At 47.2% G+C, this 20,387-nt stretch overlaps 1 protein-coding gene across 1 annotated transcript in view; it reads left to right on the top strand.

The window, feature by feature from the left end:
* HNF4G (hepatocyte nuclear factor 4 gamma) overlaps positions 1–18,129 on the top strand; it is a 69,240-nt gene extending 51,111 nt beyond the window's left edge. The window contains exons 2-10 of the mRNA XM_054167239.1: positions 1,076–1,244; positions 3,561–3,655; positions 7,273–7,379; positions 10,592–10,747; positions 12,998–13,085; positions 14,477–14,629; positions 15,527–15,763; positions 16,624–16,746; positions 17,977–18,129. Of these exons, the coding sequence (XP_054023214.1) occupies positions 1,099–1,244; positions 3,561–3,655; positions 7,273–7,379; positions 10,592–10,747; positions 12,998–13,085; positions 14,477–14,629; positions 15,527–15,763; positions 16,624–16,746; positions 17,977–18,095 (1,224 nt within the window). The 5' untranslated portion in view covers positions 1,076–1,098 and the 3' untranslated portion in view covers positions 18,096–18,129. The remainder of the gene's footprint in view (positions 1–1,075; positions 1,245–3,560; positions 3,656–7,272; positions 7,380–10,591; positions 10,748–12,997; positions 13,086–14,476; positions 14,630–15,526; positions 15,764–16,623; positions 16,747–17,976) is intronic.
* The last annotated feature ends 2,258 nt before the right edge of the window (positions 18,130–20,387 follow it).

A 20,387-nucleotide genomic window follows, 5' to 3' on the forward strand; every position in this document is an offset into this window, starting at 1 on the left:
TGATTCTATAATCCTGCAGCTCTATGATTCTATAATTCTGTGATTCTCTGGTTTACAATTCTCTAATTCTGGGGTTCTGTGTTTCTTTGATTCTGTTACTCCATGATCTTTGCCTTTTCTTGCCAGCTCCCCTTTAGAACTGCTGTGCAATAACTGGGCACCGCTGCTGGGAGCCAGAGCTCCTCTTCATGCTGGTGTCTGTAATTATCAGGCAGAGCTGCACTTCAGGTTTTAACCCTTTTCAGCTTGGGAAGGGTTTGGAATCAAACTGTGTGTTCTTAACTTTAGAAATTCTGTTAACTTCTGTATAACTTTGAAAGTTAACATTTTTGTTCACTTGAAAAAGAACTCACTCTGAGTAAGCACAACAAAAGCACACAGAATCACAGCATGGCAGGGGTTGGAAGGGACTTCTGGAGATCATCAAGCCCAACACCCCTGCCAAGGCAGGGTCACACAGGAACACATCCTTGACATTCTCCAGAGACAGAGACTCCACCACGTCTCTGGGCAGCCTGCTCCAACACTCTGCCACCCTCAAAGTAAAGAACTTCCTTCTCATGTTTGCATGGAACTTCCTACGTTCAGATTTCTGACCATTACCTCCTCTCCTGTCACTGGTGAGCAATGAGAAGTGTGGCCTCATCTTCCTGACACTCATCCCTTAGGCGTTTACAAGTGCTGGTATGATCCTCCCTCAGCCTTCTCTTCTCCAGCCTAACCAGCCCCAGGTCTCTCAGCCTCTCTTCACATGAGAGATGCCCCAGGCCCCTCAGCATGTTAGTGGCCCTGTGCTGGACTCTATTCAGTAGTTCTTTGTCCTTCTGGAACTGGGGAGCCCAGAACTGGACACAATACTCATCAGGACAGAGTAGAGGGGCTGGGGAACCTCCCTCGACCTATTGGCCACACTCTTCTTAATGCCTTCCAGCTGCAGTCGGATTCATAGCCCTGTCGAAATCAAGCTGCAAATAACAAAGGCTAGAGCAAGTCTCCCTTTAGGTGCCAATCGTTTGCGGGGTGGTTGCTGGAAGCCTTGTCCATAACTGTGTCTGTTGTTGTTGCCTCTCCTCAGACAGTTCAGGAGAAGCTGTCAACATGAATGCTGCTGACAGCGGGGTCAGCAGCCTGTGTGCAATATGTGGAGACCGAGCCACCGGCAAGCATTACGGTGCTTCCAGCTGCGACGGCTGCAAGGGCTTCTTCAGGCGCAGCATCCGCAAGAACCACGTCTACACCTGCAGGTAGCTCCCAGCTTCCTCCACTGCCACTCAGTTAAGCAAATCCAGCAAAAATCACCTTCACTGCTCAGACTTCTCAGAGCCATCTCAGGGGATTTTCAGCTTTTCCTTAATGAACTCTAGCCAGCATTTTGGAAGAGTGTGTGATTCGGTGTACATTCTTGTGGTGGCAAAAGAGCTCCCTGCTTCAGGACTGCTTGGTGTTACATATCCCAGGTGCTGCAGTCCAGATGTCTTTTGACGTTACTGCCCAAAGAGGTTGCAGAGACTTCACTCCTGGAAGTGTCCCAAGCCAAGCTGGATGAAGCTTTGAGTAATCAGTCCTAGTAGAAAGTGTCCCTGTCCATGGCAGGGGGTTGAAACTAGAAGAGCTTTAAGGTCCTTTCCAATCTAAATCATTCTGTGATTCTACGAAGAAGAGCAGTTTTATAGATCCTCTCCATCACACAGAGTGTGGCACTGATGGGTCTGAGCAGTGGTTTCCAACAGCTAACCATTCCAACCCAAAACATTCTATGACTCAATGATATAATTTTATCACTCAAGAGCCGTTGCACTCTTTTGTTTATGATAACAAAGGTCATCTCCTGAGAAGAACCAAAACAAAAGGCAAAAAAGTTCTTATTTTCACTGGCAGTGTGGCAGTGTCATTCTTAACTGCTTCCTTAGAGTTCTTTTCCCTTTATTTTTTTCTCATGAAGGTGGTTTCTGAGTAGAAAGTCTAAGACTTATGAATCTTGTTTTAAAGGCTGTACAAGCCCATCTGCACCTCTTCCTGCTCTGGGTGACACATTGCTCTTTAAGGTGATCATTTTCCCCCATCAGTCTGAATGGCAATCAGCTAAATTCCAGATGTCTGGCAGCCCAAATTCTCACACTGCAGGGCTGTGCACTGTGTTGGACAAATTGCTCTGTGCAAGCACAAGTCCAGAAAATAGCAGTTTTAAGCTGTACACAGAATGTGTGGAAACCTCTGTGAGTTTAGATAAATCTCTAAAGGAGCCAACAAGGGGCTTGTGATAGAAAAGGTTTGGTCTGTGCCTCCTTGGTTGCTTAACACTCTTGTAAGGGTAAGACTCCCTTGTAGGTATTAAACAGGGATACTCTGCCCTGGTGAGACCACACCTGTAATACTGTGTCCAGTTTGTGGCTCCCCAGTTCATGAGAGACAGAGACCTGCTGGAGAGTCCCAACGGAGAGCTACAGGGATAACTGGGGAACTAGAACATCTCTGCTGTGAGGAAAGGTTGGGAGCCCTGGGGATGTTTAGGCTGGAGAAGAAAAGACTGAGAGGGGATCTGATCAATGTCTATAAATATCTGAGGGGTGGGTGTCAGGATGAAGGTGCCAGGCTCTGTTTGGTGGTGCCCAGTGATAGGGCAAGGAACAACAGGTACAAGCTGGACCACAGGAGGGTCCACCTTAACATGAGGTGAAAGTAACAGAGCCCTGGAGCAGGCTGCTCAGAAAGGCTTGTGAAATCTCCTCTGAAGACTTCCAAAACCCACCTGGATGTGTTCCTGTCAAGAATTTCTTCGTCATCTCCAGTCTCAATCTCCCCTCTTCCAGCTTCAATCCATTCCCTCCCACCCTATCATTACAAAGCCCTTGTCTGTCTCTACACACACACACATGTGTTGCTGCAAACTGAGCAGTTATGAAACACCTTTTAAGAATGAGCAATTAAAACAGAAATCCAAAGCATCAGCAGAAGAAATCTGGGGTTATAGACATTATTCTGACAGGCTAGCTTTGTTGCTTGTCTTCTTCAGGTTGCCCAGAGTACCTGGACTTCTCTGAAACAGGTTGCCTGGAGAACTTTCTCTGGGGAGGCTTTAGAGCAGCCTTTAAGTACCTGAAGGGGGTTCCAGGAGAGCTGGAAAGGCACTTTTGATAAGGTCTGGGAGTGGCAGGATGAGGGGAAGGGCTTTGAGCTGGAAGAGGGGAGATTGAGACTGGAGATGAGGAAGAAATTCTTGACAGTGAGGGTGGTGAGACACTGGAACAGGTTGCCCAGGAAGGCTGTGGCTGCCCCCTCCCTGGAGGTGTTCAAGGCCAGGTTGGATGAGGCCTTGAGCAACCAGGGCTGGTGGGAGGTGTCCCTGCCCATGGCAGGGAAGATGGAGCTGGATGATCCTTGAGGTCCTTTCCAACCCAACACATTCCATTATTACACCTTTTGCCCTGGTGCAATTGAGATTTCCTGGCAGGTACGTGTGTCTGGATGTGCATATTCCACGATTCTGTGATGCTGTGATCCCTCATCAGAGTGCTGCTCTGTTAATGCTTTCCACCCTTCCCTCTTCTTGTCTCTGACAGATTCAGCCGGCAGTGTGTTGTGGACAAGGACAAAAGGAACCAATGCAGATTTTGTCGCTTAAAAAAGTGTTTTCGAGCGGGAATGAAGAAAGAAGGTAATGGAGTCATTTGTTCTTTGCAATAGTTTTAAAGGGGAATCAACATTTTAAGAGGCTCCAGCAGAAAAAGCCAATGGCAAGTCTGCTCTCAGCCTTTCCTGGTGGAGAAAGGCTTTTGTATTGAGGTGACACACGCATCATCAAGTTTGCAGGTGGGTGAGCACTTAGAACACTCTGAGCAGTAGCAAACCCAGGGGCTTGAAGGGAATTTGCAGCTGCTTGGGCCATGAATCCCTGCACCAAAAATTCTTGTTTCAAAATGCTGTCCTGGAAAAGCTTCAAGAGTGAAATTTTTACTTCTTCTCTTTTTTTTTTCTTCTTTATTTACCAAACTTGAGTCATTTAAAAGCATTATCTGGGATTTTTGTTTCTGCCTGTTTGAGTAATGGTAGTGCCAATTTACTGATCCTTCCCTGAAATTTAAATGTAGGAAGCATGTAAGACAGAGGAAGTTGAATGAGAAAGTAGGGGGTAGGAGAATAGTTGTAGCTGTCAGTGGAGTGTCTGCATTCACTAATTAAATTTCTAATCTCATCAAGGCTTAATATGGGAAGATTGTTGCTCAGGTATCTGACAGACATGAAGAAGTCTGGGGGTCACAGCCATCCTCTTGGCACAGTGAAAGAATCAGATGACCACAGTTGCAGAGCAAGAGGGAAATACAGACAGTGGGAATATCAGAGGAATTTTGTGTCACATTGTTGGGGCTGCTCCTTCACTGGAAGTTAGGGTGTAGAGCAAAAGACATCCTGAGCTAGTTCAAAACACAGCCTTTGCTGCCTGGTTTTGCCAACAGTGGTTGCTTGCAGCCCAGAAGCCAAAGGGCAGCCTGGGCTGCATCAAAAGAAGCTTGGCCAGGAGATCCAGAGAGGTGATTCTGCCCCTCTGCTCCGCTCTGGTGAGGCCTTACTTGGAGACCTGTGTCAGCTATGGGACTTAAACACAACAGAGACATAGAACTGATGGAGCAAGTCCAGAGCCTCTGCTGTGGGGACAGACTGAAAGAATTTGGGCTGTTCAGCCTGGCGATGAGAAGGCTCCAGGGGGACCTTAGAGCTATGATTCAGTATCTGAAGGGTACCTACAAGAAGACTGGAGAGGGACTGTGAGGTTAGGACAAGGGGCAATGGTCTGAAACTGGAACAGGGCAGAGTTAGGTTGGACATCAGGAGGAAGTTCTGCACAGTGAGGGTGGGGAGACACTGGAACAGGCTGCCCAGGGCTGGGGTTGAGGCCCTGTCCCTGGAGACATTCAAGCTCAGACTGGATGTGGCCTTGGGCAGCCTGTTCTTGTTGGAGGTGTCCCTGATGAATGCAGGGGGATTGGACAAGATGTCTTTTGAGGGTCCCTTCCAACCTGATGCAATCTGTGAATCAGTTTTGTGGGGAGCAGGGTGTACCTGCCTGAGGGTCAGGCTGCAGCGTCAGTGTGCACTTCTCCTGTGCTCTGCCTTGGCCATCAGATTTTTTAGTCTCTACAAAACTTTCCTATGATAAAGGAAGCAGTTTCTTTTCTTCTTTTTTTTTTTGTTTTGTCTGGAATATATCTATACTCCAGTGCTCCTTTTGGGATGAGGCTTTTCTCCTTGGAGCCGGATGTGGCCTTTCCAACCAGCCTTCCACTGTATGCTTGAGCTAGGTTTGCTAGCTCTGGTGGATCTCCTTGGACACAAGTGTGGCCTTTGGGAATTTGGGCCATGAAAATCAGCACCATATTGTAGAGCTATTATCAGTCTGACATGAAGGGAGACCTCAATGTCTGCAGCAGCCCTAGAAGTGTTGCAAAAAGCAGAGCTTCACAGGCTCTCAAAGCCTGGAGTTCAAGACTAGCTTGGCTCAGAAGGGACATCTGGAAGTCATTTAGTTCAGCCCCTCCTTAAAAGTCAGGCTGATGTCTAGATTCAGTCAGGTTGCCTGGGACCATGTTTAGCCAGGTTCATACAGTTCTTGAGAGGGCAGATTCCACAACTCCTCTCAAAAAGCTTCTTTCAGTGCTTGACCACCCTCATTGGGAAGAGTTTTTCCCCTTATGGCTAATTGGAATGTGTCTTCCTGCAGTTAGTGTCCATTGCCTCTTGTCTTCTCATGGCACATTGGAGAAGAATCTGACTCCATTTTCTGTAAACTCCAGAAATGAAATCCCCCAGCTCCACCTTGGTCCTGTCTTGTCCACATAAGGATGTCTCTGCTTCACATTATGCTTCTTGTGGGTTACATGTCCATAGCTCTTTGCTGGACACTGCCCAGTTTTCCAGCATCTTTTGTGTACTGAGGAGCCCAACTCAGAAATAACCACTTCCTTCAAAGGCACTAACACAGCCTGGTCCATGGCTACCTGACATCACTGTGAGTCTTGCTGCTGACTCATGTTTATGAAGTGAAGATAGGTCCTGCAGAAAACTTTTAACCTAATTTACATCATTCTGCCTCCTCTGGTCCCAATCCCTGTAACATTCCATGGTTCAATGCATCCAAGCCATGTTTGCTCAAAGCTTCTCAGTGCTCAAAGGCTGAGCTGTGAATGTCACTGCTTGTGTCATGTCTCATAGCATGACTCTAGCATAGTCTAGGTGATAGTTCCTCAGCTTGTTTCTAGTAAATCACTTTCTTCAGGGTAAAAATGAGAAAGGCTTGAACTGGTGAAAGTCCTATAACCCAGTGGGGTAGGACTTGCTGATCTCCAGAGGTCCTTTCCAACCCCTACCATTCTATGATTTTCTGAATCCCTCTTGGAGCAGATATTCCCCCTTCCTCTTAGAGTCTCTGTTTTCAAGCAGTTTTAGCCTGAAGTGACAAAATAGCTTTAGGCAGACAGAGAATCCAGCTAGATAATCCAAAATTATGTATGCACAGGAGAAAATTGAAGCACTTCCCTGTGATTCATCAGTGACTGGAAAGTAGGAAGAAAGTCTTTAGAGTGAAGGTGGGGAGATGCTGGGACAGGTTGCCCAGGGAGGTTGTAGATGCTCCCTCCATGGAGGTGTTCAAGGCCAGGTTGGATGAGGCCTTGAGTAACCAGGGCTGGTGGGAGGTGTCCCTGCCTTTGGTAGGGAGGGTTGATCTTGACAGGGGAGTTGGATCTTTCGGGTCCCTTCCAACCCCTTCCATGAATCTATAAACCCATGAAGATCACTGAGCAGCTGTGGAGGAAGAAAACCCAACTTGTAGTGACCCAACCTCTCCCACTGGGACCACTATAAATACACAGAAAACTCACCAGGTGTGCTTTGAGTTGGAAGAGGGGAGATTGAGACTGGAGATCTCTTCCAACTTTAGTGATACTGTGACACTGTGAGACGAGAGAGAAATTCTTGACAGTGAGGGTGGTGAGACACTGGAACAGGTTGCCCAGGGAGGCTGTGGCTGCCCCCTCCCTGGATTTGTTCAGGGCCAGGCTGGGTGAGACTTTGAGCAACCTGGGCTGGTGGGAGGTGGCTGGCTAGCCAGCCCCAGAAGTGCTGATAGTTCCGTGCCTGCTGTCCAGTTTTCCATTGCCATCCTCCCTCAGCACACAAGATCCTCTTTCAGGAGCCGGAGCTGCCGCGGGAGCTGAGGGCGCGGTGCTGCCGGGCAGTGCCCACGGGCCCCTCGGTGAGGTTGTGCTTCTTTTGCAGCCGTCCAGAACGAACGGGACAGGATCAGCACTCGCAGAAACACTTTTGACAGCTGCAACATCCCCTCCATTAGCACCCTGTCGCAAGCTGAGGCGCTCTCTCGTCAGGTATGACAGCTGCCCCCCAAGGGTTTGATGACTTCGAGAGACCGCTGTGTTCCCCAACTAAATACTTTCCCACTTTGTTTTGGTTTTAATTATTTTCTTAAAGTATTTTTTCTTGTGTTAAATAGATTTGCTGAGATGAGTTTTTCTCTGCTTCCAAAATGCAACCAGCTTCCTCTTCCCAGGGAAAGAATCAGTGATGGGAGACATTCTTAAAGCAAAGTCAATAAAAGCTGGCCTGCTTTCTCCAGGACAATATGTCCTAGGCGCCTTCCTTCATAAAGCTTTATGGTTCCTACTGCTTTTAAATCAGTTGCTGTCTCAGGCAGCTGGTGGCATCTATCTATCCTTGAGGCTGGCTTTCCCATGAAACACCAGGGAATAAAACTGTCCACAGCCATTACATTCAAAGGGGTGTGGACACTCATTTCCTCCTATCCTTTTGAAAACTCCGTTTTTAATATCCCCAGCCCTTATAAACAAGGCAAACAGAAGTGTTCCAACTGCAGCCTATTCACAGCTCGCTTGCAAATTTTCTTTGTCTCATCTGAACTTCATTTTCTTTTCTATTTTTTTCCCCTTTTCTTTCCCTCCTGTCCAATCAATTGCTGAATGGAACAGTCTCCAGTCCTCTTCTGCACCTCAGATAAATCATAGCCATTGATCTTGCCTTCTTGCACCCCTTACTAACTTACTTAGAATTTAACTGCTACCTTTATGATTCCACACTGACTGATTTATACCTCCCCAAATGTTTTGTAATCCCATCCTTTATCAGCATCTCTCTTCAGGTGGATCTGTCTGTGCAGAATTGATGCAGGAATTACTGGATGAGAGTCTTTGGCAGCTATAAGGTGTCTGCACAGGCTGGATGAACATAATGGACGTTCCTACCTTTCATACCTATAGGACATGAAAAATAGATCTGTTTCACCTCCTCTGTAATTCTTTGAACTTGCTTATTGTGCTTTTTTGTTGTTGTTGGTTTTACTCCCTTAATCATTTCCAACTGGTGCATGCAATTCAGGAGTAAGAACTGGCTGAAATGGAATCACGATCTCACCCATTCTTGCCATCAGATGGCAGATTCCTGGCCTGGAGCATTGCCATGTATGGGCCCAAGCCAACTTCATGAAGTTTAACAAGGCTGAGTGCAAGGTCCTGCACCTGGGTCAGGGCAGTCCCAAGCACAAATTCAGGCTGGGCAGAGAATGGATAGAGAGCAGCCTGGATGAGAAGGACTTGGGGGTGTCAGTTGGTGAAAAACTCCCTGTGAGCCAGCAATGGTCACTGACAGCCCGGCAGGCAGCTGTGTGCTGGGCTGCATCCAAAGCAGGAAGAGCAGCAGCACAGGGAGGGGATTCTACCCCTCTGCTCTGCTCTGCTGAGACCCTACCTGCAGCACTGCCCCAGTTCTGGGGCTGCTTGAAAGGGTCCAGAGGAGGCCATGACCATGATCAGAGGACTGAAGAACCTCCTCTGTGGGGACAGGCTGGGGCAATTGGGACTGTTCAGCCTGGAGAGAAGGCTCTGGGGAGACCTTAGAGCAGCTTTCCAGTGCCTGAAGGGATTGCAGGAGAGCTGGGGAGGGACTTTTGACAAGGGCTGGGAGTGACAGGATAAGGAGCAATAGCTCTGAGCTGGAAGAGGGGAGATTGAGGCTGGAGATGAAGAAATTCTTTCCAGTGAGGGTGGTGAGACACTGGAAGAGGTTGCCCAGGGAGGTGGTGGATGCCCCCTCCCTGGAGGTGTTCAAGGCCAGGTTGGATGAGGCCTTGGGCAACCTGGGGTAGTCCTGCCCTTAGCAGGGGGGTTGGAACTGGATGATCTTGAAGGTCCCTTCTAACCCAAACCATTCTGTGAATTTAGGAATCTCCTGCTTCCAGAACTCTCTGTAGGTACTTCTGAACTGTGGTCAAGACTTCTCTTACTCTTCTGAAGAAGTTCAGTGTGTTGGATTTCTTTAATTTCTTTCTGTACTGGATGTTTTCTAGAATGAATCATTCTGGTGGCTCTCACATGACCTGACAGTCAGGATTTTCAACTTCAGTTCCTAAAACAGACACTAGAAATGGACTGAGGATTGCAGCAGGGATTTCACAAATGACCTGTCTGAAAAGAGACACTCTCTCAGATCTTCTTTTTCTTCTTACCTCTTTTCCTTTTCCTTTTTTTCCTTTCTTTTTTCTTCTTCTTTTTTCTTATTTTTTTCTTTTTTTCCTTAGTTTTTAACATTTTATTTTCTTTTCTTTTTCTTGTTTTCCTTTTTCTTATTTTTCTTTTCCTTTTTTTCTTGTTTTCCTTTTTCTTTTTCTTGTTTTTCTTTTTCTTTTTCTTTTTCTTTTTCTTTTTCTTTTTCTTTTTCTTTTTTCCTTCTTTTTCTTTTTTCTTTTTCTCTCTTCCCATTCCCTTTTTTTCTCTTCTTTTTCTTTTTTCTTCATCATCTTCACTTTTTTCCCTTTCTGTGGTGTGCTGTCAGCTATAAACTGACATTCTCTTCTCAGGCTTGGTTCTCTGTTGCCTTTTGCTGTCTGGTTCAAGAGCAACCCTGGTTTTGTTCGCTTCCTTGAAAAGTCATTAAGAATTCCATGATTTGGCTCAGTGATGATGTGACAGTGCCCCAGCTTCAGACCCAGGCAGATACTACCCTTTTCTTATTTCACACAACACTGTTCACTGCAGGTGGTCTAATGCACACTCCTACACTTGCTCTGCAGCATCTCATGTTCAGAGCCTATGCTGCTGCTTCATCAAGAGAAACCATTCTCCTCCAGGCACTGCAAAGCCCTTGGTTTGCCTTCTGCAGAAGAACCTGCTCCCCCTTTACCTCTCTCTTTGCCCTTCGTGTTACTGCATCCCACTATGCGCTGCTTTTTTCCCTGAAATGAGGGAAGGGAATAGACCCTTCACCTCTTCCCCTGCAAATCATGAGGGCTCCATTATATTTTTAAAACAGCAATTTGGAATGAGCAGAGATTGGATCACGATGCAAACACTGCAATTGTTTACATCCTCTAATACCCAGTGGTCGTGATGAGAAATCAAATCAGGTTTGTGTGTAGCTTAATGGTCCATATGGGCAAGGAATTTCTCCAGTGGATGCATGATTACTGCTGATGTGTTTGGGTTTTTTTTCTTGAACATGCTGTTAAGCAGTGAAAATGCAATTAGGTGAAATTTAACTTTGTTACTTTTTTCTCTCCTGCTATGGCCAGATCTCAGTCCCCAGTCCTGATGCTAGCACTGACATAAGTGTTAAGAAAATTGCTGGTATTAGTGATGTCTGTGAATCTATGAAGCAACAGCTCCTGGTCCTGGTGGAATGGGCTAAATATATTCCAGGCTTCTGTGAATTACCTCTGGATGACCAGGTATAAGAGGAGACCAAAAGGAAAAGTTTAATGTACTGTCCTGTTATTTCTGTGGTATTTAAATGTTGTGATAAAGCCATTTTATTTTTTCTGGGGTTTTTTTTGTGTCTGATCATATAGAATTGAGAGAAGATTGCTTTAGATTAGACATTAGGAAGCAATTTGTCCCCATGAGGGTGGTGAGGCACTGGAACAGGTTGCCCAGAGAAGCTGTGGAGGCTCCAAGCCCTACAAATATTCCAAGCCTGGCTGGCTGGGGCCTTGAGAAACCTGGTCTAGTGGGAGGTGTCCCTGCCTATGGCATGAGGGTTAGAACTGGATGATCTTTGAGAACCCTTCCAAAGCAATCCATCCTATGATTCTGTGATGGGAAATACCCCAGAACCTTAGGTACTTTAGAAGAGTAGAGACAAAGAGGTTATAATGATTCTCCATTTGTGACAGCCTCTTCCTAAGGGGCATTGTGCATTAAGTTATAAAATAAAGCAGCTGCTTTCCAACAGAAGGTTCCTGATCTGGGCATCAGCCAGATTTGCACACCACAGAGCAGGCCACACTAGATAAGTTAACTCCATTGAGAACCTGAGAAGTCTTAACATGTAGAGTCATACGGTGGTTTGGATTGAACGGCACCTTAAAGGTCATCTAGATCCAGCCTCCCTGTCACAGACAAGGGCAGAAGTATCCTTCAGTGCTTCATATCTCTCCATCATTTATAAAGCACTGGCTTGAATCCCTAAGAAAAGAGTTCCATGAGGAAATAGTGGCCAGGGCTGAAGTTTCAGGGCTGAAACCAAAGGGAAGTGAATAGCTGGCAAGGAGCAAGCTGCTGACCACAATTTGAAGAGCCTTCCTGGTATGAGTCAGGTTTGTTTTTTGCTGACAGCAGTGGCTATTTTAGCGTAACCTGGCTTTTGGGGGGAGGAAAAGCTCTTTGAAAGGCCACAGAATTTTTTAGTTCAAAGTAAGAAAAATGAAGCACTGGTAGTGTTTCAAATGTGGTGCTGGTCAACAGCCAGCTGAAGATGAGCCAGTGTGTGTGTAGGTGACCGAGAATGCCACCAGCATCCTGGTCTGGATCAGCAGTAGCCTGAGCAGGGAAGGGCAAGGGCAGTGATTGTCCCCCAGGACTCAGCACTGGGGAGGCCACACCTTGACTCCTGGATTCAGTTTTGGGGCAGTCACCACAAGAAGGACATTGAGGGGCTGAAGCTTATCTGGAAAGAGACAACAAAGCTGCTGAAGGGTCTGGAGAGGAGGAGCTGGTGAGAAGCAGCTGAGGGACCTGGGGTTGTTTCGTCTGGAGAAAAGGAGGCTGAGGGGAGACCTCATTGCTCTCCCTGGGAGAGGTTGGAGTGAGGTGGAAGTTTGGTTCTTCTCCCTACTCACGTGTGATAGGATGAGAAGAAATGGCCTCAGGTTATACCAGGGGAGGTTTAGGTTGGACATGAGAAGAAACTTCCTCACTGAAAAGGCTCTCAACCACTGGCACAGGCTGCCCAGGAAGGGATTGAATCCCCATCCCTGGAGGTGTTTGAAAGAGGCAGAGATGTGGTCCTGAGGGCCATGGTTTAGCAGCAGCCTTGGCAGAGTTAGAGAATGGATTAACTAAGTGATCTTGAAGGCCTTTTTCATCCAAAACAATTCTGAGACCCTGTGAATTCACTGTAACAGTCAGTTCCAGTCCACTGGAGCCTTAACCATTAAAATTCAAGGAAAGAATTTCACTAGGCCCTAGGAACTAAATGCAAGTATTGTAGCTATTACTTTGCAGAGCTTTGTGTTCAAAGTCTAGACCAAATACTGGGCAAGGACAGAAGAGAACAATTCATCTCTAGGGCACTGTTAGTGCAATGTTATGTTTTTTAAGTTCACTCAACATTTTACATTAGGATCCTAGCAGCCTCAAACATGAACCTTCATCATAGAGTCATTAAGGCTGGGAAAGAACTCTATGATCATCCAGTCCAGCCGTCAACCCAACACCACCATGGCTGTTAAACCATGCCCCCAAGTGCCACACCTTTCATGGACACCTCCAGGGATGGGGACTTCACCACCTCCCTGGGCAGCCTGTTCCAATCCCTGACCACTCTTGCAGCAAAGAAGTTGTTCCTCATATCCAACCTAAGCCCACCCTGGTGCCACCTTAGCTGAATACGCTCGTGCCAATATGTATCCTCATTTCACTTACCCTTCCAGGAACTTGCTGGTTTATCTTCTAATGAGTCTGCTGTTTTATCTCTTGAGGTTGCTCTGCTAAGAGCCCATGCTGGGGAACACCTGTTGCTTGGAGCAGCAAAACGGTCCATGGCCTATAAGGACATTTTACTTCTAGGTAAATATTGGTTTTGTTTTAATTAATAATGATGATGATGTAGGACAATAGCAACCACGTAAGAGAGAACTGCTCTGGCACAATCAAAGCAATGCACCCTCTGAGTACTAAAGAGCTGGTAATGACACAGTGCCATGTGCCCCCTTCCAGCAAAAGCAGGGGAGCAGCTTCCTGTGAGCTAATGCAGCTCAAGGAAGAAGAAGTTTGAAGCTCACTTTGCCATCGCATTCATCTCTTATGTAAAGGCCTGCTTGCTACATACTTCTGTATTCCAAGGTGGTCTTCAGCTTTGTGGACCAACCAGTACATGCTGGGCTACTGACGTGCACAAATCATTTACAGGATGATAGCTGTAGTTTTGCAAATAAACTCTGTTTGCAAAGAAGAGTTTGGGATGATGCAAAAAAAGAGTTATTGCTTTAAAAATATATGAATTTGATTGAGCAAGATGAAATGGGCTTTGGAATATGGGCTTCATTTAGTATGTTACATCAGAGTCTTTACATCATCCTGGGGTGTGTTAGAAGGGCTGTGATTAGTAGGTGAAGAGAGGTTCTTCTCCCTTCTACTCTGCCCTGCTGAGGCTACATCTAGAATGTTGTGTCCAGCTGTGGGCCCCTCACTTCAAGAAAGACCTCAGGGAACTGCTTGAGAGAGGCCAGCACAGAGCCACAAAGCTGCTGCAGGCAGTGGAACATCTCCCTGTGAGGACAGGCTGAGGGAGCTGGGGCTCTGGAACTTGGAGCAGAGCAGCCTGAGGGCTGCCCTCATTGCTGGTGATAAAGATGTGCAGGGCAGTGTGGGGAGGACAGAGCCAGGCTCTGCTCAGGGATGTCCAAGGATAGGACAAGGGGCACTGGGGGCAAGTTGGAGCAGAGGAGGTGCCACAGGAACAGAAGGGAAAAATTTGTCCTCGTGAGGGTGCTGGAGGCCTGGAGCAGGCTGCCCTGAGAGGTTGTGGAGTCTCTTTCTCTGGAGACATTCCAAACCCACCTGGATGTGTTCCTGAGGCAGCTGCCCTGGGTGTTCCTGCTCTGGCAGGGAGGTTGGACTGGATGATCTTTTGAGGTCCCTTCCAACCCCTAACATGATGTGACCCTGTGATTCTATGAACCCACATGTTGGATTAGATATTAAGAATTAGGATATTAGAGTGAATATTAGGAAAAAATGCTTTACTGCAAGAGTGTTCAGGCTGCCCAGGGAGGTGGTGGAGTCCCCATCCCTGGAGGTGTTCGAGAAATGTGTGGCTCTTTGGGAAGTGGTTTAATGGCTGTAGTGGTTTGGGGTTGTAGTGGTTGGACTCGATGATCTTAGAGGCCTTTTCCAACCCAACCACCTCTGATTCTATGTTCTTTGTCATGATGTTCATGATGTTCTTTCTCTCCAAGGCAACAATTACATCATCCACCGCAACAGCACGGAGGTGGAGATCAGCCGGGTGGCCAATCGCATCCTGGACGAACTGGTCCGACCCTTCCAGGAAATCCAGATTGATGACAACGAGTATGCCTGCCTGAAAGCCATTGTGTTTTTTGACCCAGGTACCCTTGCAGACCAGCTCTCAGAGTTATTCACTGGAGGGCAGTGAAGGCAAAAGGGACCTGGGGGTCCTGGTGGATGGAAGGATGGCCGTGAGCCAGCAATGTGCTCTTGTGGCCAGGAAGGCCAATGCCATTCTGGGGTGGATGAGAAGGGCTGTGACCAGTAGGTCAAGAGAGGTTCTCCTTTCCCTCTACTCTGCCCTGGTGAGGCTGCATCTGGAATATTGTGTCCAGTTCTGGGCTACTCAGTTCAAGAAAGACAGTGAGCTACTTGAAAGAGTCCAGTGCAGAGCCATGAGGATGATGAAGGGAGTGGAACATCTTCTGTACAAGGAGAGACTTGAGGAAGCTGAGGGTTCTTTAGCTTGGAGGAGACTGAGAAGTGACCTCATCAATGTTTATAAATATGTAAAGGGTGAATGCCAAGAGGATGGAGCCAGGCTCTGTTGGGTGATGCCCAATGACAGCACAAGGGGCAATGATGGAAGTTGAAGCATAGGAAGTTTCATGTAAATATGAGGAAAAATCATTTCCCTGTGAGGGTGACAGAGCCCTGGAACAGGCTGCCCAGGGGGGTTGTGGAGTCTCCCTCTCTGGAGATATTCCAAACTTGCCTGGATGCATTCCTGTGTGATCTGGTGTAGGTGATCCTGCTCTGGCAGGGGGGTTGGACTGGATGAGCATTTGAGGTCTTTTCCAGCCCCTGAAATTCTGTGATTCTGTGATTTCATGTTTGATGAGACTGAAGGTCGTTTTGGCTGCTCAAGCATCTGCTCACGTTATCTGGCTGGATGGACAAGAATAAAATGGAAAAGGGGGGGTGGAGTTGGGGGGAAGGCAGAATGCTCCTCTGAAGTCACAGCCTGCTTTGACTGTAAGTGTTTGCCATTTTTCCAGATGCCAAAGGCCTGAGCAATCCAATGAAGATCAAGAACATGAGGTTCCAAGTGCAGATCAGTTTAGAGGATTATATTAATGACCGCCAGTATGACTCTCGAGGAAGATTTGGAGAGCTGCTGCTGCTGCTGCCTACACTCCAGAGCATCACTTGGCAAATGATTGAGCAAATCCAATTGGTTAAACTGTTTGGAATTGTTAAAATTGACAGCTTGCTGCAGGAAATGTTACTGGGAGGTAAGCTGGCCACTGGGTAAGTTTACTGTGTTGTATTCCTTTGAATTTGGTGTGCTGGGGTCTTGAAGGGATCGTGCTGTAAGCAAGCACTTTGACACTGCTTCACTGGTTAACCTTGGGGTCATATGATTGTTAGCTGAATGCCTCTCCTCTTGGCTGCTCATCTTGTTAACTCAGTCCTGCAACTTCTGATTGTGCTGTGTACTGAGAATTGTTGGATGAGACCTTAAAGATCAGCTACTTCCCACTCCCCTGACATCAACAGGGTCACCTCCTACTAGACCAAGTTGCCTAAGACCCCATCTACCTATGCTGGGAACACTTCTGGGCTTGGAGCCTCAAAAACTTCTCTGAGCATCCTGCTCCAGTGCCTCACCACTCTCATGGGGAAGAATTTCCTCCTTATGCCTCATTTCAATCCAGCTTCTGCCAGTTTGAAGCCATCACCCTTTGGTGATGTCCTGCCACTCCATGCCTTTGTAATAAGTCCCTCTCCAGCTCTTCTGGAGGGCCCCTTGGAATCCTGGAAGGCTGCTCTGAGATCTCCCTGGAGCCCTCTCATCTCCTGGCGGAACAATTTGTGACGTCTCAGCCTTTGCTGGGTCTCATACAATTCCCGAGGCAGATGGAAGAACCCATACAAGAATTTCCTGAAATCCACTGTTAATGCAGTCAAAACAGAGGCAACAAACACAGTGCTTAATTTGGCTGATGCCTAATTGTTTAATGAATACCCAGAGACAGTTATTCAAGTTGCCAATCACAATATTTGCTTGGCAGAAATGTGATTATTGAAGTCTTAAGTGCCTGGCAACAACATCTTTTTCCTGACTTTCCATATGCTGATGTGGTTTTTGCAGGGACTTCTAATGATGCCAGCCATCTGCATCACCCAGTACATCCTCACCTGGCCCAGGACCCCTTAACTGGCCAAACTATCCTCATAAGTTCAATGTCTGCTCCTGTGCACACAGAACAGATCTGTAAGTCCTTGCATGTCCTAATGTGTCACTGCTACATTCACAACTGGTGACTGGAATGGAGGTGGCCTGCCAGTGCTCCCACAGTGTCACACCTCGAGTCCAGAGCTAGCCCTGGGAGCTGAAGGCTTCTTGTCTTGGCTGCTCATCTTGTTAGCTCAGTCCTGCAGCCTCAAGATTGTGCTGTGCACTTGGATTATAGAGTCATTGAATGGTTTGAGTTGGATGGGATCTTAAAGATCATGCAGTTCCCACTCATGCTAGATTCAAGAATTCCCTTGGAGTAAATGAAAGTGACCCAACACCAAAGGCCTGATGAGATCAGTTGATTTGATCCAATGAGCCTCATGTGACAGCTCTTGGTCACTTGTGCCATGAGGATACTTGGTTGGATGAGAGGAGGGAAATAGAAGACAAAGGAGGGAAAAGAGAGAGAGTGGAGAAGTAGATATCAGCACCCTTGGATCCAGAAATGTCTCATAAGATTAGTCAAAGTTCTTCAGTTGTGGGTGTAGATCCAGTGAGGGCTTCTGTGGTAGATACAACACTTGGCCCCCAAATACTGCTGTCCCTTTTTTCCCTTCAGGTGTGGGGTGGCCTCCTCAATTCACACAGGGAGGCTGTGCTGGTTGGCATGAGCCCCCTCTAGTGCAATGCCTATCATAGGCCTTTCCATGGTGGGTTACAGTGGTTTAGAGACACCAGTTCAAGGAAAAGACAGAATTCCACCTTAGCAGAACCCATCTCTTCCCACTGTTAATCCATCTGCCAGGAACAGGTCTGGCCTGTAGCTCCAGAATGGAGGTGGTTGAGGGCCATCAACAGCCATTGATACTTCCTGTCTCTAGGAAGGCCTTGTCCCTTCAGGGACACATCTTTATCACCAGCAATGAGGGCAGCCCTCAGGCTGCTCTGCTCCAAGCTCCAGAGCCCCAGCTCCCTCAGCCTGTCCTCACAGGGAGATGTTCCACTGCCTTCAGCAGCTCGGTGGCTCTGTGCTGGACTCTCTCAAGCAGTTCCCTGAGGTCCTTCTTGAAGTGAGGGGCCCAGAACTGGACACAATATTCCAGATGCAGCCTCACCAGAGCAGAGTAGAGGAGGAGGATAACCTCTCTGACCTACTGACTACAGCCCTTCTAATCCACCCCAGGATACCATTGGCCTTCTTGGCCACTAGGGCACATGGCTGGCTCATGAATAAAGATACTTAATTCTCTCTATCTTCTCTTTCAGCAACTCCAGAAACTCCATTACCTTCCCCTCCTCAAGGCTCTGGGCAAGAATACAAAATGTCTACAAACCAGGCTTCAGTCATTGCACAGCAATCTATTTTGAAACAAAAGCCTTTGTGATGACATTTCTATTTCTTATCCTGCCTTCCTGCCCACCTTCCTTCTTCCCTGCCTCCCTACCTTCCTGCCTTCTTTCTTCCCTCTCTCCTTCTCTTCCTCTCCCCCTTCCCTCCTTTTTATGCACTAGATGGGTAGAACACTTGCACATTTAAAATCTCAGGATAATAAAGGGAATTCTTTCCTCAGCAGCCGCTACTTCAGGTGGAAACACCTCATGGTTTGGAAAGTGAGACTCACTGTTCCAACTGCCAGGTACAGCTGTGGACACAGCAGTCTGACAGAAATGTATAGAGGTTGATATTATTTGTAGATCTTTTAACTGCACAGATTAAATTTTTTATGTCCTGTTTTAGTTGTTGTCTTAATGTTATGGTTGGGTTTAGATGTGTATATAAGGTTTTTGTGTTGTGTTGGGACTGGTTAGTGCTTCTTTAGCTGTGCATTGTAGATGTGAGAAAGAAGGCTAATCAAAAAGCCAAAGGTTCTATTCCCAGTGAAGCAGCAGGCTGCCAAGCAAAGCAGGAGGAGAAGAGACTTCATGGACACACACATCCCTCTGCAACAGCTGCGTTTGCAGACCCATCTCTTTCCAGGAGACTTTCAATCAAGGAGTTGAATCCTTCCTGCATGAATCAGAGGCTCTGCTGTGGGCATGCATGTTTGAAGACCTCTGAAAATCTGCTGTGGGCAAATCTGTTTGAGGACTGAAAAGCTGTGTGAGCAGGAATGCCCTGCAGCAGCCAGCTGGACAGTGGACACTGAATCTGTACTGCTGCACGTAACCAAAACCAAGCCTCTGTGCTGGGTTGCTCAGCACTGACTGGTACTCCCCCAGACAATTCCTAGGCAGGCTTTGGGAATGGGGTCAGTCCAGAGACATGTTTCACCAAGTGCTTTGGATGTGGCCACTTCTCTCTAGAGGCACAGAAGGTGTAACTAGGAATGTGGCCAGACCGTGCCACTTGACCTCAGGGCTGGAGCAGAGACTTTGCACTGTTGGGTTTGCTACCATCAAAATCTGTGTTGCTTTGCCTGAATGGTTGATGGATGCACATTTCAGCCAGCACTCTGAACCTCTCCTGCAGAGAAGCTGTAGTGGTGCAGTAGCTCTGTGTCTGGAGGAGCATTGCTGACTAACTGGAGTGGCAAATGTGCCTGAGTTCAGCTGCTGCTTTGAGCCACGGTGTTTCAAGGCAGAAGCCAGCCAGCACATCAAATGCTCCTCCTCTGGATAGTTAGGAGCTTTCAGAAGCTGGGGATGAATTGATTTATGGTGGGGAGCCCCCTTCTCCTCAACTTCCCTCCCTTCTGCTCTGAGAGGATCCTACATTGCCAAAGTTTTGTGTCAGTCTCTTCTCTCTAGTAACAAGTGGTAAAAGGAGAGGAAATGGCCTCAAATTGCCCCAGGAGAGGTTTAGGTTGAACCTGAGAAGAAAATTCTTCACTGCAAGGGTTCTCAAACACTGGAAGAGACTCCCCAGGGAGGTGGTTGAGTCCCCATCCCTGGAGGTGTTTCAAAGAGGCAGAGATGTGGTGCTGAGGGCCATGGTTTAGCCCCAGCCTTGGCAGAGTTAGAGGATGGTGGGACTGGATGAGTTTAAAGGTCTTCTCCAACCAAAAACGTTCTGTGATTCTGTGGTGGGGATGACTTTTGTGTACTTACCATGGAAGCAGTGCTGGGCTCAAGCTGCCTGGCTTCACAGGGTCAGTTGCATAAACATGGCAGGATTGATCTGACTAAAGCCTTCTAACTGGAAACACAAAGTGGTCCCCAAGTTGGCCGCTGTTGCCTTACGGAAGCCACGTGCACGCTGGCCGAATAGGTTTAGTTCCCACACTGGGCTTTAGATATCAAGTGCACAAGAAAATCGTTTCACACACTGCCAAATGGTTCTGGGAGATAAAGAAAGTTTAGCTGACCAAAGGAAGTTCCCTTTTTTCTACCACACACTGCATTTGGGGGGGCAAAGGAGAACACCACTGTAATTTATTGGGAAAAGAAGCTGATTTATTTTATAAATGTAACATTATTTTTGTAAACTTAATTCTGAGGGGGGTGAGGGGTGGGGGAAAGAAATCACACCTGATTAGCTTTGTTAAATATTAAATTATAGTAAGAGGTAACTTTATACAGTTGAACGCTGGTACCAAGGGGGTTTGTGCTGAGCATTTGGAAGAGAAAAAGCGTTGCTGGAGAGATTTCAAATGGCCTGGTTTGCATCAAAGCTCAATAAAGAAAAGTGAGTGCTCCAAAGGGCACAGTTTACCTGGTGGGAGTCTTTTTTAAACTGT

Source organism: Dryobates pubescens, chromosome 14 (genome assembly GCF_014839835.1).
Source record: "Dryobates pubescens isolate bDryPub1 chromosome 14, bDryPub1.pri, whole genome shotgun sequence".
In the NCBI taxonomy this organism is placed as follows: domain Eukaryota; kingdom Metazoa; phylum Chordata; class Aves; order Piciformes; family Picidae; genus Dryobates; species Dryobates pubescens.